Source organism: Clinocottus analis, unplaced genomic scaffold (genome assembly GCF_023055335.1).
Source record: "Clinocottus analis isolate CAN_PGR_092001 unplaced genomic scaffold, fCliAna1.0.p SCAF_2, whole genome shotgun sequence".
In the NCBI taxonomy this organism is placed as follows: Eukaryota; Metazoa; Chordata; class Actinopteri; order Perciformes; family Cottidae; genus Clinocottus; species Clinocottus analis.
The window spans coordinates 23754002-23780716 of NW_027175931.1; the positions used below are offsets into that span (position 1 = coordinate 23754002).

A 26715-nucleotide genomic window follows, 5' to 3' on the forward strand; every position below is an offset into this window, starting at 1 on the left:
TTCAATACAGCATGATGTTTATTTAGTAAATGCTGGTCCACTCAGAGTCAAACAGACCATAAAGCAGCTCATGCGTTAGGGCGGGCTTACAGTGATTGACAGATCCATCACACCCTGATTTGAAGATGTGAGAGCAATAACAATAAACAGTTGCAATGTACACAGCAGTGTTGACAAATAATCTTCTCATATGCATCAACACAAAAGCAGATCAGAGGAGCAAATATTGAGATGAGGGCATGAGGGATGGGAACGGGCAGTGTGGCGACTGCTCCTTGGCCAAGTGGGCAGCAGTGAGGATTGGATCTATGATCTCTAGAAGATGCTAATAGGTTCTCTGCTCGGCTCGTCTCAGCTGTCGAGGCTCTCCATGTGATCGCCGCTCTGCATTCCCTTCAGAGAGAGGTGTGACCACTCGTCTTTGTTCCACATCGCAGTGCACCAGCCTTTGTTTTGTCTATACAGATGACACATGTTTCTCTTCTGTCATGCAACTTTGACTCTATAAGTTTGTGTCTGTCTGTCTGTCTATACATACATACATATGTGCATGTATGTATGCACGCATGCATGTATGTATGCATGCGTGCATACATACATGCATGCATATGAAAACACTATACATACGGTATAATGTACAAAGAGTGGTGGTATAGAAAAGTGCATTTTTTTATTATTACATTTCGATATTTTTTAAGTATTAAATAACAGTAAAATAGACTATATGACATGATTTCACATCACACATGTTGCACGCGAGTGACGTGAGGTAGTGTCTGATTATTTTTCTCATCTTTCAACACATTTGTTCTGCCATCAGTGTGACTGTGGCGGGCAGAAGCGGTTGAAGAAGCGTGTTTTGTGGTTACGATGTTGTCCGCTGTGTCTCCGGTTGTGCGTACAAACACTCAACATCAACAGAGTCGTACGGTCTGTCAACAGACCAGTAAAGTCATCCGTGTCTGTGCATTGACTTCACATGGAATCTACTCGTGAGGATATTCTGCAACTCTCTTGGTGTGAACGGGCGTTATCCTCATCCGGACAGACAGAGAGAGGAAGTGGGAAGACGAAGGAAGCAAAATAAGTTGAGGGAGAGAAAAGCAAAGTTTACAATTGCTGATTATTTTTCTCTCACGTTCAGGTTTTATTCATCACAGCTTTGCTTCGTTATATTAAAGAGATTGTGTCTTTTTTAAAATCTTTTCCTTCAGTGTCGGTTTGGTTCATCCAGACGTACAGATAATACAAATCAGACAAACTCTGCAGGGGGATGAAGAAATCTCACCGGGCTCATGAAAACTTTCCAGTCAAAGACCAAAAAATGGAACAAAAAAAAAAAAGAAAGATTCCCGGTTTGATATGCTCGGTGTCTGCAGAGTTTTGATGCTTCGTTTTGGAAGCACCCTCAACAATTACTGGCATGGATCGATGAGCGCAGCAGGCGCTTCATGTCGTGAACGATCCACGAGCTTTGATCCGCTTCACATGCAGTTATTTTGCTTAAGTCGGGGCTCATTACTTCATCGCTGGTCTCAGTGGTAAACGCTGCATTGAATAGCGCCGGTCTTACATAATAACCACAAAGACATAAACATCCGCATCCGCAGTTCCCTTTAAGCTGAGCCTGAACGGCAAGATAAGAAAAACCAACACCAAGAGACAAAAAACAAAAAGGCAGATGTCCCGTCATGCAGCCTGCATCAGTTGGGATGAGTTTTAAAGGTTTGCTATTGGAGGACGTTAAGGATGCGTTGGCCGTCATCTACAACCAGCTAACAGTTTTGGACCGTTACCATCCATCAATAACCTGTTCATTTCGCCCACGTCTCAGGTGACGGTCAGGTGGATTTCGAGGAGTTCATGACGATCCTTGGACCCAAGCTGCTGTCGTCGGAAACGAGAGAAGGCTTCCTGGGCAGCACAATAGATACCATCTTCTGGCAGGTAAAGCTCTATTCTCTTGGAAGCACTACCGCTTTTGTCCACAGGCGGCGCCACAATCCACTCAGAGGGAAAGTTTCCATGTCGTAACTTGTAGTAACTGGAGGATATCAATGGTTTCACTGTTTACACAACAACTGAGGATGCACACGCAGCAGGGGGCCGAAAACATGATGCAACAACGTCACGTTGCATTATTGAGCGCAACCTTTTAATAAATAAATGTGCTCAGAAGAAGAAAAACGTCTCTTCTTCTCTGCATTAATGCAAAATAACTTGGTTTCCAATAATCACACTGTGAGCGCCTTTTTGAAAAGAAGTGCAAAAGAAAAGCTTTATCTCTCTCTCGCTCTCTCTCTCTTTATATATATATATCTCTCATCTGACGTCCTCTGAGGGACATCGTGACTGATGATGCTAATACGTGACCCTGACAGTTGTGCCTTTGAACATCCGAAAGGTTTTTGAGTCTCTAAAGAGCCTTTTGGAGCGACAAAGGAATCGGTGGCACGAGAGAGTGAAACGTCGGCACGGGAGGGAAAGCAACAAGACTTTGAGTGAGCGAGACAGAGTGATGGATGCGCCTGATAACGGGAAGACTTAGAAAGCATGAAGAGGGACCGATAACAAATGAAGCAGGTGCGAAGGAAAGAACAGGGCATTTGGCACTGGTGATAACACTTGGCTCGCCCGTCCGCCTGATGTCATCATCGGCCTGAACCGGGGCCTTTGCTCGGGGGCGAGAGCCGGGGGTTCACACCTCAAGGACGCCGGTCTTTTGGAGGTCTGAGTGCCGTCTGGGCGGATGTGTGGCCCCATTTTGGCTCCTGCAGCTTGTATTTTTATTCCTTTAACCCCTGCAGTGAGGCCGGGGCTTGGCAGCGTTGGAGTTTTCCTCACCGACACTTACAAACCCACAGTTCTGGTCTGACGATGTGACGCTTATAGAAGCTGGAATCGGCGCCGCATTTCATGTGTGGAGTGTTATTCGAGGGACTCAAATGTTTATTTATCATGATTATTCCTCCACATGTATGAGGTATAACAGTTTTTGGGCTTAGTTTAGTTTATTAATGGGCTGTATGTGTGTGTGATACTACTGATGGGACCATACTATTGTCATTATATAGCAGTGTGTATGCAGTGTGTGACTTTCACACCACGATGGCAGAATGTAAATGATCCCATCAATGAAGACAAAATAACACTATCTGCTCAAAAGCCCACCCAACACTGAATAAACCATCAAGCAGGACAGCTCATGCTGCTGGCTCATGACGGCCCACTCATGGAAATGCAGGAGCTGCACTGTCCTCATCATCAACAAATGTTGCATCCTTTTCCTTTGTGTCTCTAGAACGTGAATACAATTTAATTATGGAACGTAATATACAGTGTTGCCGCAATAGATTGCCTTCGTGCTGCGAGCTTAAAAGACCTGATATCGAATAGATTGCTTTTTCTTTACATCCTCCAACCCTGCACCATTAACCGTTAACGTGCACATGAAAGATAATGACCTCATGGGCCGCGTGGGAATTGTGAAAAACATCAGAGGGCGGCGCTTTTTCATGAAAGTGACGAGGAGCGCCACTCGTATTTATAGATAGACAGACAGATATTTATTCATGCCCAGGGGGAAATTAGTGTGAAGCAGCAGCACGTAAGTTACAGAGTAAACACGAACATATTAAGTATGATAAACCTCAATGTAATCACATGAAGGAACAGCACAAGGTGAAGATGAACGGGCTGCTCGGCACATCCTCATCCTCAGGGAGGAAGCAGCGTCTGGTCCCTGTTCACAGAAGAAGAGCAGACAGCTCAGCGTGGACTCGCTCTCCACGGAGCCGCGATGCGTTCTCTGTTGTCACACCGGCTCCAACGCCGGCACAGAAAGTTCATTTTATTGTTGTTTGTACGACAGACTTGTGCTTTACTTGGATATACTTGGATTTCATTTGGTCTGCGGCAGAACAGGCGCACTGGGTGAAAACTATTTGGTCCAATTCTACCAACTTAGAGTATTTTTGCCCCTTTTAGTTCATTGTTTTGTGGCACATCGACCGCACGGTTAAGTCTAGCAGCTTTATTAACCTGTTTCTAACGGCGTTAGGCAGCTGTTGTTGTTGTTGTTGTTTCTAAGGCGTGAACAGAGTAGACATCAGACGTCTGCATGAATCATCAGGTGGACAGAGGTCTCCAAATGAACGCTCATGATCCTCTGAGTCCGCTGGATGTGTGAAAAGACTTTTTATTTAATGCAACTAGATGTTAATATGACAGGTATTAGTTTCTTGTTCTTTCTGAAGTGACTTCATCACTTCAAACTGTACCAACAAACTAGGAAAAGCCAAATGAACAGCCATGTTTTGTTGGACAGGGAGTACAGTACATTTTAAATCGGTGTAAATAGAATATTTCATAATGATGTAACGACACAAAACTGTGAATATCTACTTAAAGTTGAACTTTAAGAATTACTGTACGTCTTCAGCATCAAATAATAAATATATATAAATATATCATTTGATTATGCTTGTTTTCAGCACTATTTGTGATTTTTTTAAAGATTGCTTTTGGCATGGTTGGTCTTTTAGAAGATGAGCCTGCAGGTATTTAACCAAACTCTTCACCTCCAGAACATTTCAGAACATATCTCATGGCACCGCTCCGCCTTTTGAGAAGAATAAATAAACCACCAATGTCATTTTGAGGAAAACGCTGGAGAGTTATTAGAAGACTCAAAGCATCAAAACAAAGGGGATTTGTGTAACCGTTATGGAAATACACAATCATCAAAGCGTTTGACAGCATTTTCACAGATTTTGGTTTCCTCCATCTGGCTCCCTGAAAGATCTTTTGGATTAAATATTCATTTTCCCGAGCTGAGGCTGTCAGTTGGACTCTACCGCCTCGCTCACCGGACTGAACTTGACGTTGTGCTCCTATTTTTTTTTTTGATTTTCTCATTCCACTAATGTCAGGCGACGTGTCACATCCTCACCAGCTGGAGCGACGGGTAGTGAGTCACTCGGTCACACGCTCACCTTCCTACTCACTCGTATCTGCTCCGGCTGGAACACTTTGTCAAATGTTTCTCATTATCCCGTCGGGATAATTGTGAGCTTGTAATCCAACAACTGCAAACATTTTATTTTCCTCTCCTCTGCCACGGAGAAGGCCTCTGAAACACACTGCTCTCATTCACGAGCTTATATTCTATACATCTCACTTCATTTCTCACTTGTCATGTTGTTTCCTGTTTGCTTTTGAGCAGCTGACATCACTTCCTGTATGATGAAGATGTGTGAAATGAATTACAGGTCGGACTGCAGCTGGACGTTATTCTAGTAACTGAGTGTTCTACCACTTATTCCATCGATTTATCAAGCAATCGGATTTATTAAGTACCAATATTAAATATGCAAAAGATAAAATGACACCAGGCATCTAATTGGTTTCTATTTCAGAGAAATCAACATTGCACAAATTCACATTATATGCATATTTGTTCAAACTAAACCCATTCAGTGACTGTGTGCCGTATTGCATGAGAAGTCTTCAGAAAGATAAAATGACATTGTCTTACCTCGTCACATTCAAATTATTATAAATCTTACAATATATATCGAGTATTGGCTTTAACGCTGTGTGACAAGCTGCTTAGAGTTGGCGTTCGGGACTTAATCGCTTCATAATTTACATCGATGATTGGAGATTCATGCCAAGTGACCGGAGTACAGTTTGGTACCCGGCAGCTCTGAACGATGACATCAGATGAGCAGTCTGAACACGTGCCGCCACGCTCGCCATTCCTGGTGTACAGCGCCGCCTCCTCTGCTTGACATTCATCACATGATTGGTCTTGATGAGAATATCGGTACTTGTGTAAAAGACATTTGGAGACATTTGAGCCTGCAGTTCTCTCTCTCGCCCGTAAAATATCATATCACAGTCGTGTTCTGCCTCTGGTACTGTTCAGCTCCTCTTTTTGAAGTTGAACCTCATCCAGCAGAGATTGTGTTTGAAGCAAGACAATATATATTCATATGTTGAGGAGGTTGTCTGGAACACATTGTTCCAAAATCAATACCAGACACTTTTTCACTGCGCTGCACTACGCTGTGAAGCACTGCCCTGCACCAAGAGTACTTTTATTTTATTCTACAAACGAGCCCAGAGGATCTGATGCTGATTTATTTTGTCACGAGCAGTGCAGAGCGGTGGCTGAGAAGATCATCTAGAAATGTGCACTGCAATACGGTTATTAATTAACAAATGAGGAACAAGGTGATGCTGAATGCACATTTGAGTAATTCATGTATAATGTAGATGTATTGCCAATAGTTTTGGAAAAATCTCCTGAATATAAGGTCCTACTTTCCTTCTTCAGTGTGTATTGATGCTCATAATGTATACATTAGACTATATATAAAACAAGCTCTTGGCAGCATATATTAGTTGTGTGCTGACATCTTAAAATGACGAATGGCGGCAGCGTTTGTGAAGCAGATCACATGAATGCATAGCTTTTGTTTGAGCACTGCAGCTGGTTTAAAAATGGTCTTTCATCTGTGCATTGTTCTGTGGAGGCTGGTGTGTGTTTCTGTACGCGAGTGTGTGTCTCAGTGGAGCAGCTGGTGCTGCACTCAGCGCCGTCTTGTTTGATATTGAGTTTATTATGGCGTCCGAGACCGAGTGGAGACCGCGTCGCAGAGCAAATCGAGTCCTGTTCAACAGCATTAGAGCGATAGTGTCTTTCCAACGCTGTTAAAGTGATTGACGGAGTCAGGAAAAAGTTCAATGTGTAAATTGTTCTTGACTCCAGACTGGAGACCGAGTCCAGGTGCAGCAGCCCTGACTTGTTGTATTAAACTTCTTAGACGCAGACGAGGAGTGTGACAGGCTTGTGGTTGTTTTCCAGAACCCCAAAAAGCAACCTCGACAAAATGATATTTCATCTACAGGAGCACTTGTTTAGATATCTGCAGCGATCCGTCAGAAAGCATCATGTTCTGGTTTTAGTCCACGAGAACCAAAGCGCCTCTTTCTCCGCCCGTCAGGTCGTAACGATTGGAGACAATCCCACTGGAGGGAATCATCGCCGTAGAGCGGCCAAATGATGGTCGCTTCAGTTGAACAGCGTCCAGAGAAGCAGCGGGACGCTGTGCGGGAAACAAAGGCCTCGGACTCATTTCTTGATTTCTTTTTTTTTTTTTTTACAAACATGCAAAGTGTGCTCTTTAGTTTGTGGCACCTTTTTAAGATAAGAGATGAGATAATCCTTTAATAGTCTCGCTGTGGGAAAACTGCAGACGAGAAAAGTGGACACGTGAGACACGTCAACAAAAAGTAATATAAACAGAAATAAACAGTAATAGAAACAGTAAAGAATCAACAATATCATCATTATATAGGCAGACAGAATAAAACATATTTAACATGTATTTATATTTGACCAGTTTAAGTAATTCATGTGACTACAGTGGTTGAAGTGTCATCAGGTTATGCTTGGTAATAATTTGCTTCCTAACCTTCTTCATCAACCCTCTTCATCAATTAACCACAAAGATGAAATGTGGCTTCCAAAAATGATTTTTTACCTTATTTTCGATGCATGCCAGTTTGGCAACCAAAGTGCAAATGATGGGTCTGCTCCTCAGGCCGGAGCCTGTGTTGTGTTTGTGTTGCTTCATACATTTCATATATAAACTAATATTATTAAAAAAAAGCAATATTTGCGTGAAAGCACTGCCAGGACGGGCAGAGAGCAGCTGTCACTCCGTGGTTGGTCCACAGAATGAAGAGATTCATCTTTAGTGGCCTCACTGATTTGCTTGCTGAATAGATTTTTCTAGCAAAGAAAATATAATTTTTAGAAGAAGTGAAAGCTATCACAACTAAATTATGTATACTCTATTTCATTCCACAACTTGAGGACATGTGCACAGGCCTAATGCAAGTGATGAATTACTGTCGGTTTATCCATCGCAGCTGCACAGGAGACCAGGACCTGAAAACAGACAGTTTCCTTTCAATCACTTTTCTTATTTTTGCAAAGCAAAGCGGGCAAAGATGAAAGTGCGTGTTGAGTCCATGTGTGTCCCAGGTGACCTGCCTGCAGGGGAAAGGACTGATTAGTGGCTGCATACCTCTTTATTTTGAGAGAGGGAAACTATTTCAGAGCTTTTTGCACTATAATCATTCCTTGTGCTTTCTTACTTTAACCCCCACTGTTATGGCCCCCTGTGGAGGAATATTTATGGCCATGAATTTAGTCATTGAACAACATGTTTGGATTTTAAACTTTGTTTTAGTTGTCTTGAAGCTTTAGTCACTTGAAACCTACACAGACGAGTTATTATGTGCTTCGCTTCTGCTCAGAAATTTAGATTTGATCATTTTAAGCAATTAAATGAGTCAACATCTCCACTTTAAGTGTGATTATTTGTTCAGTGTTAACTGATCAAGTATATTTTAGAACATATACAGTATGATGTTACATTTTTAATCATATTTTTTTCATCATCAGCTGTCAAACATATTAAAAGCAGAGCAGAAACCAAACAAAACTTGAGATTCATTCCTTTTCCTCGCTGCATTACATCATTCTCAGTCCTAATCCAGACCCTTTTGGACTAACATTAGATAAGTGGCCATTTTTTATTGCTGTGTTTGCTCTTTTTTGTTGTTCATTAAATCCACAGTAGAGCAAGGAGTTGGTGCAAAGCATTTCATGCTTTTCAGTTTTTAAGACGTGTCGTAAGGTTTCTGAATGTGTTAACTGAGTGTAATTAGAATAATTCCTCCTGCAGAAATGTCATCGAACCAGATAAGTGCTTTTTAAAGATAATGAGGCAGAAAGACTGCTTGAGAGCCGACGTCAGGAGGGAGAAGTCTGTAACCAGGTGTGATGAATGAGTAAACCAGCTGGGAGAGTAACACCTTTACATGTTGTCACGATCAGGTGAAACACCTCGTGTCCTTCAGATGCATTTACACATTTAAATAAGCTGAACGGCTGCTCGGGAAGCTGTTTTTTTTTTCAATCCCTGTCAAGCTATCATGAAATTATCACAAGACCACTCGTGAAATTTGTGCATTTGCGTCTGTTTTTTCTTGTTTTTATGTATTTTGTTTGTTGCCTGAAAACAGTTCAGTTGGTCTTCCAGCTGTTCTTTGTTCGTTCATCTATCCAGCGACAGATTATTTAGTATTACTTATTAGTCCTTTTACATTTGAATATATAGAGAAAAGAATCTTCGGTGGTGAGATCAAGAAGACGTCCTGTATGAATATGAAGTCTCCGCCTCCTTCATGATTTAGGAATGTAGACTTTCTTCCTAAATGAGATCCATTAATCTTCTCTTTTTTTTTCTCCTCTTCTCGTTCTTCGTGCCCGGCCACAATTTTGGATTGATAATGACTTTGAAACAACCCGTTTATGATGAATAATGCATGGGCCGCAGTGAGAGAGATGAGAGGAGGCTAATGTTTGTGTAGGCTCCTCCAGAGAGTCGCTAAGTGGAACGAGTAGTCATTGTGTCCGAGGCTGTTTCTAATCAAATATGTAATGTAGTTTCCTGCCCGTCAAACTCTTATTATCTATTGCATTTACTGTATGTGATCATTGTTACGTCTCCGGAGCTTAAAACCATTTTGCACCTCTGTATTTATTTGTTTTCTTTTACGTTTCATGTTGTCTTTAACTTCTGTGTTTTTGCAAAAAGGATTAGGTCTAGCTTTAGACGAAATTAACACCAAATGTAGTTTTCATATTAAGATGAGCTAAAATAAGACGAGCCTTTATTGATCCATAAGAGGGGAAATTCAGGCGTTGCATGCTAATAACAACAATATGTTTATATAACTAGATGTGGGAAACAGTGTACACCAGAAACATATATAACTGTGTTTAAATAATGTGCAACAGAAAGATACGACACAGATCACAAGCAGAGTCAGTTCTGCAGGTTTTAAAGTTTTTTTTTAATTAAACAAACACAAAAGAACTCTTCAATGTGTCATCCCACTAACAGTGTGTTTTACACGTGTGTCTCATATCCCTTTATTTTGTTATGGTTCGTATGCAGATTATAATCTGATCGTGAGAATATGCAGGAACAGTTTATGAAACACGACTCAGTGTGACCTGGACGTGTTGACTTGATGGAGCTTTATTGTAATGTGAGAAAATAGTTGATTCAAAAGATGATAATCAAACTAAAGAAGCTTCTGGAGCTGAAGTCAAATAACAGAAGGAGCGCTGAGGCTGCAGTTCAACCCCAGACAGAATATCAAATACTCTTTTATGACTTCACAGCAGTTTTTAGCAACATGAACGTCTCGTTGGTAGTTTGCCAGCAGGTTTAACATCACAGCGACGCTTATTTACACGATCTGCGTTTGTCGGTCGTGATCGTTTGTTCCCGTGAATGATGCGCCACTTTAAATGTTGCCGCCGCAAGGGATTGTGGGTCGGCATTATCTCCTTTCCTTTCGTGAAGGCAGGTCCAGTAGTTTCCATGCTAAAGGAGCTAAGTAAGGAAGCGTTGAAGCTCCTTTCCTTCAGTTCGGAAGCTTCCTAACCAAAAAGGACGACTCGACCTCAGCCTCTGACTCTTTTGTTGCTGCGTCTCTTCTCGTCCTGCCGGGTCTTTCTGAGATGACAGATTTGTGCCTGATTTATTTATTCATGTATAACCATCTACCTCCACATCATCCATTTGCTCCCTGCAGCCGTTCAGACATCATTTGCGACCTCTTAAAATCACAGCAAGGTTACACTGACATAAGAACTTCATCAGGCGAGTAAAAGACGTGACAGGGTTTGGACGTGCCTGCTTTGGTGCCGAATGATATTTCCGAGGTAATGTCAGCCATTAGCATCTTTCTTCCCCACTATTTGGTCCCATCGATGGAGGCACGATCCAAATTTTTCCCAAACCCAAGTGCTGTAACTGAAATGAAAGTGGTCCAGCGCCATGCATGGGATACAAGAGCCATTACTTCTCTGCTGCCAGGTGTCTAGACTCCAGAGGATTGAGGCCGCCAGGCAGGATATAAACACAGCATACGGCCATTCACATGCTGCCGGGGAGGCGGAGCAGGGAGGAGGAGGAGGAGGAGGAGGAGGAGGGGAAAAACAAAATCATATTCCTTTGCCAGGCATGGCCTTGAATAGCAATGAGGGTGGCACAGAGACGTGACATTACCGACGGATAATCACCATACACCCGCCCACGCGTGCACACGCCGTACCTTCCCTCCATCTACCTCATCACCCTCCTTCAAACAGCCCCATCCACTTTGAGCACCGGCCCTCTAATGCGCTCATCCCCAGAAGCCAGCTCAGAGGTTTGCTAGTGAGTTATGGAGGGTTATCAAAGAGAAAATGACTCCATTCGTCTCACTTGTGCCAAGCGCCGCAGTGCTATTATGTTTGGGAGGGAAAGAAGGCATCGTTTTGATCCCAGGCCAGAGTCCTCTCCTCCGAGGTCGTCACTCACGAGACGCTTTTTATGATGACCTCCAGCTGAGTCTCCCAGTGCCACCTTTGGTCTAAATCACAGTGGATGTAAATGTCTGCGTTGACATTTTTATTCCGTTGAGGATAGAAATATAGGCAGATAGATATTTTAATTCCTGTTAAAACATCTGGTTTCATTAACTTTTTGTTTCCGTTTTTTTATTTTATTCATAGCAGCACATAAAAACGTAATGTAAAAATAATTTAGCAGTAAAAAAAAAGAAACCCACCATTGCACAGCATTGTCATGAATTTCTTTCTGAACCGTTCCTGCTCAACTTCCAGCTCTTACGTGTGACTCAGATACCAGAACTGATCATGGATCAGCTGCAGGATGGCCGAGCAGTGACACAGTGATGTCATCAATCTAAGCATCTTGACCAAAAACACCCACTCATGCCACTAAAAGATGAAAGCTACTTCATCTGGATATTCATATCATGCGCGGTCATACATATGGTTTGAATAATCATTTCATGTTTCTCTGCTGCTGGACGAGAACCAGTACTGAAGCTTATCGGGTTCATCTTTTTATGTCGATGTCCAATCGGTTTATTCAATTCAAGCAATAAGTTACTCAGTGCTACGTTGAGATGCATTGTGGGCCAGCGTCTGCTGTGCATTAACCGCTGGATGTCGGGTGAACGAGAGATGTTGAATTTATTGTTATTGTTATTTACCACCAGCACAGATTGGACATTACATGAACGGTGCCGGATTTAAAACCCTTAAACAAAAATAACCTGTAAAACAACCGGTAAGAACATCGCTGCCCTTCTGACTGACTGTTCGCTGGCTTTGACGTAGACGTCAGACACAACTGCAGCCTCCGTCAACAACGGCAGTATAAGATGTTTACGACCAAAAGCAAACATGGTAATCATTACATGAAGTGTAATTGATAGCATCACCTCGCTCCCGAACACACTGATTGTGCTTCCTGGACTCTTCACCTTCATGACAGGGTTGAGTGGAGGCCGGTCCCTCACGGGTGACAAATAGACAGGAAGTAGAATATATGCTGTGCACAGCAAGAGACTGAGTTAGATTTTTAAACCTCAACCATTTGAGCTGTTATCCCGAATGCAGTGTGAATGCAAATGCATGCAAATGTGTGTGCATCATCATCAGCATCAGCAGCATCAGCAGCATCAGCATCATCATCAGCAGCATCTCACCGCACACCTCAGGCCTCCTGAGAAGCAAAATCTCATTTGTTTTTTCTGTCCCGTTTGCCTGCCTTCTGTATCTTATGAAGCCGTATGATTTAGAGCAGACATTTTCTCTCCCAGTGTGTGACATTTTGGTCTCCAAACCCCGCCCCCCTCCGTCACCACCCCCTCAATCTCCACCCCCTCCTCCTCATGTCCCATGCAGCTTTAATTACATGTGAGTCAGCCCGGCTACCTCTGAAATTCGCTCCTCATGCAGGCCGCCGCAGCTCTGAGAAGTGTCGACACATCACCGCCTTGTCGCTTAAAACACACATGCTCGGACGCGCTCTCACAGTTACAATTGTAATGTATTATCTGTCAATCAAAATGAAAGCCTCCTGCTGTGTTATACGGACACGCTGGGCGGCCGAGAAAGGAGCTTCGTCCTTTTTTCTCACAGTGTGGAATCTTATTTACATGAATGGAGAAACTAATTCAGCTTTAAGAACAAAACGCGGGCCGGTTTGTTCATTGATCAGCGTTTCACAGTCTAACTCGCTGCGTCAACATGGCCGGAGAGGGAGTTGAACCAAGTACTTCAAAGTCTCATCACGGCTGCAGACGCCAGGGAGTAATGGTGACTTTTACAAGGTCACTCACAAGGGTTTTCATCATCATTGTACAAGAGGGTTGTGCAAATAAATCAAGAGGAACGAAACATTTGTTTAAAGCGGCAATCCGGTTGGACGAGGCTTTAATGAAGCTCTTAAATTTCAACCATTTTACAACGAGAGATATGTCGGCATATCAATGATTTCAGGCTGGGACCTGTTGACAGAAGCTGCTGCTGTTGCCCTTTTGGGTTTAATGAAAAGATGTGCTGAACACTTTTCAGGTCTGAATGGAGCTACAATCGAATGTTAAACCTCCCGTGTGTGTGTGTGTGTGTGTGTGTGTGTCCCGCTGTAGAGGCAATGAATTACACGAGACCGGGCATTTAGATGCCTCTAATGAGGGCCGTGAACCTCGGGCGGCTCCTCCAGCCTGCACCACTCGGTGGGTTAATGGGAGTAATTTCTCCTTGATTAAGCGCACCAGCTGTAATTGGCTATTGATAGCCTCCTCAGTGACTTCAGGCGGTTCCCCTTCATGCTGTACTCTCCTCAAATCGCCTTCAAGTTGAGCGATCTAAAATGTGCCACTCTTCTGATTCGCTGATGCGGGTGGCATCGTGTCATCGTGTCATCGTCCTTGCAGCAAATTGAAAGTGAATTAAACGGCGGGAAGTCTGTGCAGAGACTCAGATTCCCCGACTGTTCAATACTAATGTTGTCTGCATGCGCCTGAGGAAGCCTTTTTGTCGGTCATGGGGTCATTACCTCACCCTGGAGCGCAGATGTCCGGGCCCTCGACACAGAGGTCTGTCTAACTTTTCTCCCTGTCGTGACCGTCGTGGCCCTCGTCCTGCCTTCCTTTTGTCTGCATGAATCTTCGGCCATTTGGTGGCCGGTTGACGCAGCGGTAATTGAGACATAAATTTCTCCTGAAGGCTCGGAGCCCTTCGGAGCCGGGATGGATCGGTAGAGGTCGATAAAGATGCCGACTATTATAAAAGAAAAGAAGGTGTGCGTGTTCAACATAAGGCTCAGACAGGGCAGGACATAATACCTGAACTACACTTTGCTACTGATGGCATGTCCCATTAAAGGCTGTAGTAAGACTCTACACACTTCCAGTGTATGACGTGCAGCCATGTAGTTGTTGAAACGTCATCTTTAATTTCATGTATATATTATACATCTTAAGGTCAATACATGTTTTGATGACATTGATGCAGATAGATATGAATAATCCAATAAAACTTGAGTGTGAGAGCAACAGGACATCACGGATGAAGAGGCACACATTTGTACGTTGTGTGGACGACACAGTGTACGAATACGCAGACGGCGCAGAAAAAGCTAAGAGAAATATCTGAGAGCCTGAGACTGAGAAGTGCCGCCATGGGAAAACTCTGGAGCAGATTCAGATGCTGTGAATAATGCAGGAGACTGCTTTGTAAATAATACATTTCCCGGCAATAAATATTTCCAGCCGTGAGCAGGAGAGAGGTTTTGCGAGAGGGACGTCCTGAAAAAGTGATGGAAACAAGTCATCACGCTGACAAAAACTAATAAACTGAATTGAATTGAGCAGCTGAGGCTCTGATTCGCCGCCAGGTGTCAGTGCCAGTTTGTAGGTTGGTGTTATTCATTTTCAAACCTTTGTTTCCCACACTTGTCGCTTTGTTTCCCTCGGCTGAGATCCTCTCTTCTGCTTGAGAGCCGTGTCCTCTTTCCATTCAAACGCCCAGATCGCTTTGTGGTACTGTTAACTCGCGATCGTGAGCAGTGATGGAAGCTGAACTGCAATTAAATCACCGCTAAAGACCAATTCACAAAACCAACTTTAGAGCCTGGCATTGAAATAAGTGGCAGATTTAAAGAGAAGTCGTATTTGACAATGAGATTATTGAGGATTGAGGACTTGTTGAGATGTCTGTGGCTCAACTCTTCTTCTGCATTCAACTTTCTAGCACAAGCTTCATGCATGTGTTTCTAATGCATTCATATTTCTGCCATTTTAAGAGCAAAATACTCGCCAGCCCATTGCGTTAGAGTTCAGATGAGCCAGTAATTGCATTTGACAGAGTGTGCAGAGATGTATCTGTTGCTGTGTAATTTGGCTGTAATGCAGTGGGGCTCAGCAGATGGATGTGTGTGTGAGGAGCTGAACACGCCTCCTTTACAAATGTTAAGAGCTGCAGAGCTCTCTCCACACGCTGACTACCTGTCCTCCTCGTCAACCCCTGAATCCACTTTGCAGTGTGAAGAGCAGGGACGCGCAATCGGAAAAAAAAAAAAAATTCATGCTTAAATCCAAGGACAGTGTTCTGCCAGCGGGAGAAAATCAACCTCAGAGCATCTCTTCAGATTGAGCTTGATTATTCTTATGGTAATCGTGGTTTCATTGAATTTTGCTGATACCGAGATGAAGAGATTGTTGAAATTGATAACGTGTTTTTAAGATGGTACATCTACTAATCTGTTCTCATGGAGATTTGTCTTGCATCACCGGCTCCCATCGTCTCCAGACATGGCGCTTGACAAAGGGGTGCAGTGTGAGAGCACAGTTTAAAAACACAATGGGAAATGCAGATTACACAATAAAAACAGCATTTGTATTCTAATTTCCCACCCAAATGAACGTGCACATGCAGGATATGCAAACACAAGGGAAAACACTGAATATAAGCAATGTAGCTTCCCGCAGCCTGTAGATGAGTTTGCTTGGATGTTTTGCCCGACAGGGTCTGTTCGTCAAACTATTACTATTTTAATAACTGTTACTTATTCAGTCTCTCTTGAACTGTCAAACCAGAGCTGTGATTGTTGCAGCTAACAAAGACGGTTGTGATCTATTTCATTTAGTTTCTTTTGGGTTTGAAGAGAGCGTGTTTCCATGGTCAGAGAGGTAAAACTACTGTTGAGGAGAGCGTATTCACTTGTATGGTGAAGGTCCCCACTAGAAGTATGTGGTTGTGTCTACAGAAACACAATGTAATTCCTCTTTTCTTCATATTTTGCTGTTCTCAGGAAGTTTTAAAAGACAATGACGTCATAAAAGATCTCGCAGTAACACTCAATGTTTCCAGCCTTAATTGACACAAAACTTGAACTGGTGTTTTTTTGCTCGTGAAGCATTCATTGTGGTATTTTGACTATTAGTAATGTTGGCTAAAAATATGATTGTAGCCTCTATGATGTCGTAGGAATGTGTTGTCACTTTTGAAGCAGAAAAAAGACTCGTCACGTTCGGTTTCATCAAAATCGGACCAGTGACGTCTCCGACATCACAGATCCGTCTTCTGCGTCTTGTTGCTGTTGTGAAAACTCTTTTTTTTAATTCAGATGAATGAGTGAATCGGAGAGGTTTTCTTCATCATCCCTCACCTCGCTCTGTCTGTGACTCTGTGTCGTTTCATGGCTCCTCGCCAGCTGGAACCACTGCAGCTCTCAACGGTACGTGACATTTCCAACTTCTCCAGGCTTCTCCATTAAAAGCCCCCGCTGCCCGAGACATGTGATTACACTTCAGACTGAACTTCTGTGAAGATTGTGTGACGAAGAAGACGACTGACGCTTTCCTGTCTGTGCATGCGGTTTCGTATGAAGCGATAGGTCACATGACACCAGGTGTCCGGCTAAAGAGCTTTTTTTCTTCACTTCTGGTCCGCTAGCCTCCTTCTTTTTCCCTCCCCTTCCTTTCACCATGCTCTTCCGTGAAGGTCACGCCACACTCAGGTGTGAATATAGCCTGAGCAGGTCGATGGGATGTGAAAGGGTCAAACAAAATGGCTTTTTCTTATCTGCCACCAGAGAGCTCAGGTGAATGAATCTGGCCTCCGGCTCGCCGCGCTCCGCCCCGGCAAATGATGCAGGGGCGATGGCGTCGTTAGCGGCGGTGAGGTTGCGCGGAGGTCGAGTAAACACAATGAGGCCGCCGACCCGACTCGCTCGGGGAGCAGAGACACAGCAGCCGGCTGTGACTTTCAGTGGCAGATGCCGCAGCATCTCCCAGGGTGCATCTGCGTCACGAACGGCTCCGTTTCCTGTGGCGCCGCTCAAGAGACGTAGCATCTGTTTCATGCCGTTGCACATGACGGGACAGACATGGACACACACTGAACATGCGAGTTGCCAGTTGTGTTGAGTCCTGTGGACACAACTAGGATTCACCAACCGCTCCTAAGAAGAAACTTCTTCTTTAATTCCTTCATTCTACAATCATCGTTTTTATCATGTCATTTGTTCATCACCTATTTTCTTTATTTTGCAAAGCATTGTGGTCTTTCAAAAGAATTGAAACAAACACTTCCAACGCTGAATGAGTAATGGCGTCAAGGACCCCGGTCCCTCGTTGCCGAGGAGAGGAGACGAACACAACAACTCGTCAAATGCCAGGCGAGAAACTCTGCCGCTCACCGAGCGACGATGATCCACATGTTGCATCCTGCCTTGTGGAAACAGAGCGGCCTAATGTGTGCGTTAGTGAGTGGGCAGTTGCACTCAGAGCAGATCAGATGTGTGTGTGTGTGTGTGTGTGTGTGTGTGTGTGTTATTTTGACCGTCAGCATGTGAAACGTTTGTCTCCAGAGCTTTCTGCCAGAAAGAGTTTATTTTAACCGAAGCATTCAGAGGTTTGTTGCCTAAACCTTTGCAAGTATAAAAGGTTTTCCTATGGATGTGACACTGTTAGTGAATGAGGCCCAGATGTTACCTGAAGCGTGCCGCGGCTCATTTGCATCTGGACTGAACATCTCTGCTACACAAAAGACCGATATATGTGTGACTGTTGTTTTTCTGCAGCAGCATCTATTTTTAACACAAAGGAAACACAGATATTGGATGTAATTTTTACTAAAAATAGAAAAATGAGCTCATAAAATATACAATACAGTGCAATACATACAATTTAATCATTGATGTGTTATTTACTAAATATTCCTTTGCTTTTTCTGCACCTTCCTCCAGGCCGATCAGTGTGTGTGTGTGTGTGTGTGTGTGTGTGTAGACAAAACTTAAAGTAATACAAACTGTTAAGAACATTGAGTTTGTCCTCTGCGAGTTCATTCAACTTCCATCGGACTTTTTTCTTTTCATTCGGTGTTTTTTACTTTTTTAAAACCGCCTTGAAACATTTGACGGATTAAACACGGCGACTCGGTCTGAAAGGAGACTTCCCCGTCCTCCACTGTGCGACAAGAGAAAGACTTCCTAATTCTATTGTTTCACTGTAAATCACCATGTAATGCAAATAATGACGCTCGCTCGTCATCTGGTGTTCACAGCAAAGATCATTTAGCAAGAGCCTTATGAAATTAGTTGTGTTTATTGAGTCAGTAAATACATTCAGAGGAATTCAGTCCTTTCGACCGATCCTGGACTCTTTCATGATATTAAATTATTTCTCAGTCGTGTTCGTATTGTATTCTCTCTCTCTGCCTTCTGGCCCGATTACAAAATCATATCACTGGATGTTAATGCTGTCAAATGTGCAGCCAAGTTCTGCTTTCAAGCATCCGATCAAAGCCCACAAGAGGACTTCTCAACTTGTCAAGAAGCTTTCTCTGAACCTCTGCAAACCTGCGGTTGCTCTCAGTAAGACCTTCAAACCTCTGTCTAGTGAGTGTGTGTGTGTGTGTGTGTGTGTGTCTTCTTATGGACTGGATTGTATAAATGCTCAAACTAAAGAACAAATTAATTTCTGGCTACAGCTCCGGGCACCAGGATGTGCATTGGTAAAGAATTTCATGCGTGATCATTCATGCATTTTAGCTTTTTTCTCGTATTGGCATCAAAAAAAAATGGAGGTTTATTCGTGGTTTTACTGAAGCTGGCACCCTATTCCCTAAAACTGTGTGAGAGTGGAGTCACATGAAAACAGGAGTCAGAAGTTGTTTGGTTAATATGCTTCGATGCTGCTCGACTGCAGAAGCAGGCGGTGTGTTCATGTGAAAGGAAAGCAGTCTCTCTCTTTTCTTAAAGATGAATAAATAAACTCTCCCCCTCTCATCCGTCTCCTCCCGCAGTTCGACATGCAGAGAATCACCCTGGAGGAGCTGAAGCACATCCTGTTCTACGCCTTCCGCGACCACCTGACCATGAAGGATATCGAGAACATCATCATCAACGAGGAAGAGAGCCTCAAGGAGAACTCTGGGAACTGTCACGCAGAGTACGAGGGAGGTGAGCTAACTCTACTAGCAGACGCACTGTGTGTGTGTGTGTGTGTGTGTGTGTGTGTGTGTGTGTGTGTGGCAGGAGAGAGCTTCCTCATCAGGCTCTCCGGGGCGACGGCGCGTCAGCTGTTTTATTGATTGGAGGCGTTGGGGGTGACGCCGTCAGCTGGTTCAGAAGTGAGGCGGATAAAATATGCACGACCTCGCTCTGCCAAAACTAGCCGTCTGAGATTTAGGGATCCGAGCAGCAAGAGGGTTCAGGGGTCACAGGAGTCTTTCCACTCTCACGCCGTGAAAATGGGAAACGTAATCATTTCTTACACACTAATTATTTGCAGATTCTTAAATAAAAATCAAATACTTCATCCCACAGTGGGGGAATATTTCTCTGCATGTCACCATCCTTAGTAATGAAACAGCTTTGAGCTGCTGTGAAGCTCTGGGGCTTCAGTGCCTTGCTCAAGGACGGTTCAACATGAAACTATGGGGAGAAAACAGGGATCCAACCAAATATGAGTTATTTTTTGCACATATATAACTTTATTTGCATTGATTAAACAAAGTGATTGCACGTGTTATTAGTTTTTGTCAGATGGAGCAATCTGGTTCACTTGAAAGGGATTTCTTTAATCTATTAATTAAAAAAACACGGATGGAGGAGTCTCAAATAGTTGGACCATTTTGTTTCAGTGTCGTTGGGGCGGTGGGACATTTTGCTTCCTCCAAAGTGGAACAGTTTGAGAACCACTGGTCTCGAGCCACAGCAGTCCAGTCCTGCATTAGCGGCATAAGCACACGGCTCGATGTCGAGAAGCATCCGCTCGGTTGTAGCCGAGCAGATGCCTCGTTCCTGTTCAGCAGCAGCCAACGAATGCGTTAAAATAAACCTTGTTACTTCATTTCATTAACTCTCACTGCCCCCTCAACACGTCCCACCGTTCGCTCTCAGGTTTGATACTTTCCTTCTTGTTCTCATTTTCAGAGCTGACTAATGCGGCGCAAATGAAAGTAGAAATGTCACGCTGCCAGAAAGACGTGCAGCGAGCGTACGTGACACTACTGATTGCGCTCGTGTGGTGACTGATGACACGGCGCTCTGAGAGGCGGCCGGATGAAATTGCACTGCCGTCCATTTCGTCCAGACGCTAATCGCGTGAATTTGGGGAAGAGGAAAGGCTGAGTCATAAGTTCCCAGCAGCCCTGAAGGCAGCATGGTCGCTCAGGGTCCGTCACTGCTTTGTTGTGCAGTCCCTGTGTTTGAATTCATCATTTCTTTCTAGTCAAGGTGTCTATATCTTCTGTTGTCGCCCTTTACCAAACACCTGCAGCCCCTGAACCCTGCCCGCCATGGAGGGGGGTCGACTTTGGTCTCAATATCAATGGACACAGATTATGCCGACACTTTATCAGGGTCTTAAAAAGTGTTGTGGAGGGATGACAACATGATATTCCTGTTGGGTTCATGACGATGACGAAGAGCCGCCGCAGGCTAACGGAGCAATTGCATCCGTTAGCCTCGAGGTCCACGAGTACCACCTCCACCCGCGGGGACACCAAAATGTGCTCCGTCACGGAGAAATCAATATGTTTTGTCATCGTGAGATTCATCATTGCCCTCTGGTGCTTATTGCTTCAGCTTACCGCTATATGAGGCCGCATATGAGGCGCCTGATTTCCCTCTGGCTTCAACTCACTCTGGAATCGATGCGGCGAGCGGCTGGAAAACAACAGAATACAGGATCCAGAGACGTTCACCAACGCTGAGCAAATTGCCCCAAAAGCGCAGAGACGCAAGTGTGGAAATACAGTTTGAGCTACGAATGTCACAGCTGCCATGCAGGCCCCCCCCCCTCCCCCTCCTATTGAAGGCCAATTGCTCCCAAAACACAAACAGAAGCACATAAATATGATGCAGGATGATGTCATTGGACCTGTTACTCTTTACCTTCATTGGTTGGTTAGATGAGAGGGTAAGAACATCATGTAAAGCCAACCAGAGGCAGAGGAGGGGGCGTGGCTACGCCAGGAAATCTAACCTTTTGGCCTAAACGACTGATGACATCATTATGCATAGTAATTAGCCCTGTGCTTCAGTATTTGTGTTTCCAAAGCAATGGGACCTCGAAACAACGTCAAGGCACCTTTTAACATTTCCAGTTTCAACTTCAAAAACCTTCAGTGGATAGTTTGAAACTCAAGATTCTGTTTTAAACGTTGAAAAAGGGGAATAAATACCCTTCAAACCAAGGATCCTATGAATTTTGCAATACATTCTAAAACCTCAGGCCGAGAATTATTCACCTCCAGGTCCGCGGATTTTGAAGCATGAGCACATGTGGAAAGCCATAAATCAGAAGCTTGGAAACCAGCGTAGAGCTTATTACACCTTCATGACCACAATGCTCCACTGGAGAAAATCCTTCGTGGATATTTGGCAGCGGTGTCGTTACTTTGTGCGGCTGAGGAGGTGTTTTATGAGGCTGACGGCAGGTTCAGGCCGCTGGACTGAGCACTATTGTCTGGACCACAACCCTCCTCCCGTCTCCGCAGTGCTCGCGCTGTTTCCGTTCATTTCACCCCGACTTACACGACTGTAGATATACTGAAAGGACACAAACTTCTGGTAGGTTTTTGAAACGGTCAGTTGCGTAATCACATCCCAGATGGTTTAACTTGGTTTGTTGAAATGTGACGCTCGCACTCGGTTACAGTCGGTGTCGCGGGCGGATGTGTGTGTTGTGTCACAGCAGCATGTGGTTACAAAATGAGGGAAAGCGACTTGTTCCTCAACGATCCCGGTTCAGTCCTCAGACCTGCAGTTTAGGGTGAAACTGACCAATCTGAGGTGCTGGTGGCCGATAGATCTTAAAAACATCTTTCAGCACCAACCAAGATCAACGTTCATGTAGTGTTGGGTCACGTCACCTTGCTTATTGGCTACGAGCGCCGTGTTAGATCATCCATTTGGTTAAAACATCAAGCAACGTCATGTTTTTATATGATGTGAGTCTGGAATAGTATTTTTTTTAACTGAAGATTGCCAATTATTGACACATCGCCTCAGCGCACAGGCCAAGAAAGATGTCGCAATCTCTGTCCCACTTTCACTTTTCCTGACCGCTTCTTGCTCTGACACTTTTTAAACTAAAGTCCTCCAGTGCAACACCCTGCAATTCACCTGCATTCCCATTATTACATTGTTTACTGGCGTTAAGGAGACAAACACAAGATAGTTTTGAGGGGGATTTCACTGAAGCGTGAAGATTGTAGAAATATAACAGAGTGCAATGCAACAAACACACAAAAACCGAACCTGCAACCGTCTCTGCAACCTGCAACAGCACAGGAATAGGCCATCGTTGTAGTTTTGTTGTGTTTTTCTTGCATCACAAATGGACTACAGCAGTTTTTTTGTCATTATGCAGCCCTCTGTTGCATACTATATGCATAATTGTAAATCCTTAAATGCCCGTTTCCATTTGGTAACGCAGGCTTTCTTACACTTTCGAGTCTGATGTCCGAGGAGAGATTAAATATTTCTCCCGACTTTCTAAAGCTCTGACGAGAGACGCAGGAGATACAACTGCTTTACTGTCCGTTTTAATGCGTAATTCATTCAATAGTTTAAAACTAACAAGGCCAGCACAGGATGTTCTTCCCGAGGCAGCGAAAGAAATTCAACCTGCCAAAGACAACGATGGTGCATAACTACACCGCCATCATTGAGTCCATCCTCTGCTCCTCCATCTCCGTCTGGTGCGCTGCAGCCACGGCCGAGGACAAGAGCCGACTGCAGCGCATCATCCAGGCGGGAGGCTGAGGTCCATCAGGACCAAAACTGTTCACGGTTAAATGTTTATTGTCTAAACGTTAAATGTATGCACCTCCCCGCCAGGACAAGATGCTTGTATGCCGAAGCATAAATAGTTCAGATTCTGATCCTGCTGAACCTTCCCATCCTGCAGAACGCTGCACAGGACCAGACCAGCCGGGTCTGGTCCTGTGAACTGTGACGCTCCTCTCGGTGTCTCTCTCCACGGATCACTTCCCGGTCACCCGCTGCTCATTCAGATGGTATCGAGAGCAGAGCTGTTAATTCTGCCCGGCAACACGTGTGTGTGTATGCGTGTTCGTGTGTGTGTGTGTGTGTGTGTGTGTGAGCTCACAGCTCAAGTTTATCTCTGCGGTGCACGGCTCAATGAGAAAGTAACCTGAGTTCATGATTGACGTGTTTGCCGTGCAGCTCGTTGACTTATTCGGTTCAAAGATTTGGGTCGAGATGGAGCAGAATTGAATCATATCCTATTCGAAGGACTTCTGACTTTTTCACTGCTGGATTCTACTTTTTCTGCCGGTTATGAGTCTTTTATGAAGGAGTAAACACAGAATGTGCACCCTCTGCCTCTCCTTGAATGCGTAGTTATCTGCACCCCGAGAAAAAGCCTTTTTTAACTTCCGTCTGCCTCCCTCTGGTTTCTCTTCCAGTTCACCCTGCGAAGAAGAACCGCCAGACGTGCGTGAGGAAAAGCCTCATCTGCGCCTTCGCCATGGCGTTCATCATCAGCGTCATGCTCATCGCAGCCAATCAGATGCTGAGGAACGGCATGGAGTAGCTGCGCCCACTGTGATCCGGAGGGGGAGGGAGGGGGGAGCCAGCCTGCATGTGCATGCTAGTGGGTGAGGTCACATCCCCGTTGATAGGAAAAGAACTACAAGGAAATACGTTAAAATAACCCCTCGACAAAATCCATTTTCCATCTTTCAGTGGCGTGAGCCTCCACCGTGAAGCCAGCGCGAGGAGTCACACAGGACTCCTCCCCCTTTACCCCGACAGGGACACTCAAGGGCTGACATTACACATAATAACTCTGTCGTGTCTGTTTCCCTGATGCAATAAATGAAAAAAAAAAAAAAAGAAATTACACACAAAAAAAAATGAATGAAAAAACAAAATCTGATTGAGTGCAGGCGAGCTGCGACCGCGGACCTGTCACCCAGCAGGAGTCAGATAAGCCACCGGGGCTGCAGGTCTGGAGGGAGAGAGAGGGAGAGAAGAGGGAGAGAGCAATTGCCCCCTTATTATAGTTCCTGGAAGCTCGATGACGGGCCTCGCCGCCCCGTGGACGCCTCAGCTCTCTGACTTGCTATTTTTCCCAACGCTGCGTCTGCGGGGCTGCGACATGAGGTGCTGGCGTCGGGTTCATCAGCGCTACACGCTCACGAAGCAGTCGAGCGAACACAAAATGTTCCGCCTCGGATATATTCACGAAGGCACTCGCTGTCGGGTGAACACTGTTCAGGTGCAAAGAAAAATGTTTGTGTGTTTCCTATTAGAGGACAAAAAAAAGTCTAAACAATCCACCCTTTCACTGTTATCCTGTATCTCATCCATCTGTGGTGTTCAGTGCACTCCAGTTGTATTGCAAGGGGCTTGAATTCAGCTCCTCCTCTTGTCTGCCTCGTCTGCTTCGGCCTGCGTTGGTGATTGCCTGCTTCTCCCCAAAGTGACTTTCCACAACACTCTCGAGATCAAGTGTGAAGCGATCGAAGTCGACGGCCACGGCGAGAGCGAAACAGCGAGAAGTTCTCCAGCTCATCAGAGCTGAATCCAGCGTTTTACTCTGGCTGCAGTGTGTCTCGCCAGCTTCTTTCGCCTGTTGGCTCCGTGGCCAGATGATGCTTTTACACTGTAATCCTGAGCGGCAAGCCAACAACACCGTTTGTATGAGTTGGAACATGTAGGTTATGTCACTTTATTTGGAATACCAGTGCCGCATCTCCGTGTTTTATGGTGGATTTTTGTTTATTCACAAGTAAATGAATTATAACTTAGTCCTGTGGAAAGTTGGATCCACTTAAGTTTTCCTCCTCTTGATTGTTGTGCTCAAAAATTGTTGAAAACACGTGTTTCAAGCACAAATGCCCCAAGAAATGGTTAGTGTGTCGGAGTTAACGGTCATAATGTTAACTTCATTTCATATTTCAAATTGGAGGAGCAGGAAGAGGAGGAGGAGGAGGAGGGTCATGAACACCATGTTATCAAGTGCATGTGGTCAAGTCTGTCCTTTTTTGTAAATACCGTATCCCACGTCTCAAGTGACTCCAGGTGTGCAGTGTCTCTGTGCGCAGACCAACGCGGGTTCAGACCTGCAGGAGGAGGTCAGCAGCTGGAGGAGCGTCCGGCCTCCTGCTCCCTCTCAGCAATCCTGAAGCCATAAAACCACCGGACACGACGTGACGCAGCTGTTCCCCGTCCTTCACCGTCACCACAAGGTCACTCGTGCAGCGTTTCAGTTCTTCCTGTTGTCTTTGTTACTGGTTGTATTTCTGTTGGACCGTACCGGTCCTGCGTTCCCAGGGAAATGGAAAGGACGGCTGTAGGTTTGTGCGAGAGTGCCATCTAGAGGTGAAGTGAGTGAGGTGTTTCTCTCAGCACTGGGATATGCAACGCTCCCACCAACCTTCCCATGAAAAGGTTTCATTCACAGGTGAATATAGGTGCAGGTACAGACTAAAGAAAAAGCATTTTGTGCAAAAGCCGTCTACAAATCCTAGTAGATCACACTGGTTCAGTTGTAGTGTTGTGTGTTTAATCTGAAGAGGTTACACTCCTTTTATTTTAGGATTTGTGGTGGAAATGTCGCACCGAAGTCCCAGCTGGTCACTGCTTGCATGTAGTGGTTAACTGGAGAAGTTTTGTCCATTTGTTATTGTCTTTGTATTTTCAATTGTAGTGTTTTTTGGGGGGATGTTGAGCAGTAACTGTAGTAACTGCCCCCTGCAGCAAGGAAGCATGTTTCAGGAGTTTAATTTGGGATGAAACACTGTCTCTTCAGTAGCATGGTGATCGAATCCCACGTCCTTCTGTTTTTCCACTTTGTACATAGCTAATAACATAGCATATGTATTCGACAAGCACACGCTATCCATACTTTGCATGTGCGATATTTAAACATGTAGACTAGAGAGAGAGTTTTAGTTGTACTATTTATTAGAGGCATAATAATTATGAAAGTGTAAATACGGAAGTCTGTACAAAAGTCATATTATCAAGCATTGATGCAATAAAACTGTGTTTTTTTAAATGGGGTTTTGTTTCATTTGAACAGGACTTGAGTTCATCACTGAGGCAGTTGTGTGTTGTTGCAGAGATTCAATCAATTCTGACTTTAAAGCCGTCTAATACATGCATAAATCACTCCTTCAAAAGGTTAATACTAAACTATAAAGGCCTCTTGCATTGCTCCCTGACTCCTTGAATGCCCCCTTTGTCACGTGAAAGCGACACCGGGAGACACAAAGCG

General features: G+C 44.4%; 1 protein-coding gene across 2 annotated transcripts in view; it reads left to right on the top strand.

Moving 5' to 3' along the window:
* caln1 (calneuron 1) overlaps nucleotides 1-26490 on the top strand; it is a 47048-nt gene extending 20558 nt beyond the window's left edge. For both annotated transcript variants that reach the window (XM_068585698.1, XM_068585697.1), the window contains exons 4-6: nucleotides 1835-1947; nucleotides 19262-19418; nucleotides 23897-26490. In XM_068585698.1, coding sequence (XP_068441799.1) covers nucleotides 1835-1947; nucleotides 19262-19418; nucleotides 23897-24024 — 398 coding nt within the window. In that variant the 3' untranslated portion in view covers nucleotides 24025-26490. The remainder of the gene's footprint in view (nucleotides 1-1834; nucleotides 1948-19261; nucleotides 19419-23896) is intronic.
* Nucleotides 26491-26715: the final 225 nt, after the last annotated feature.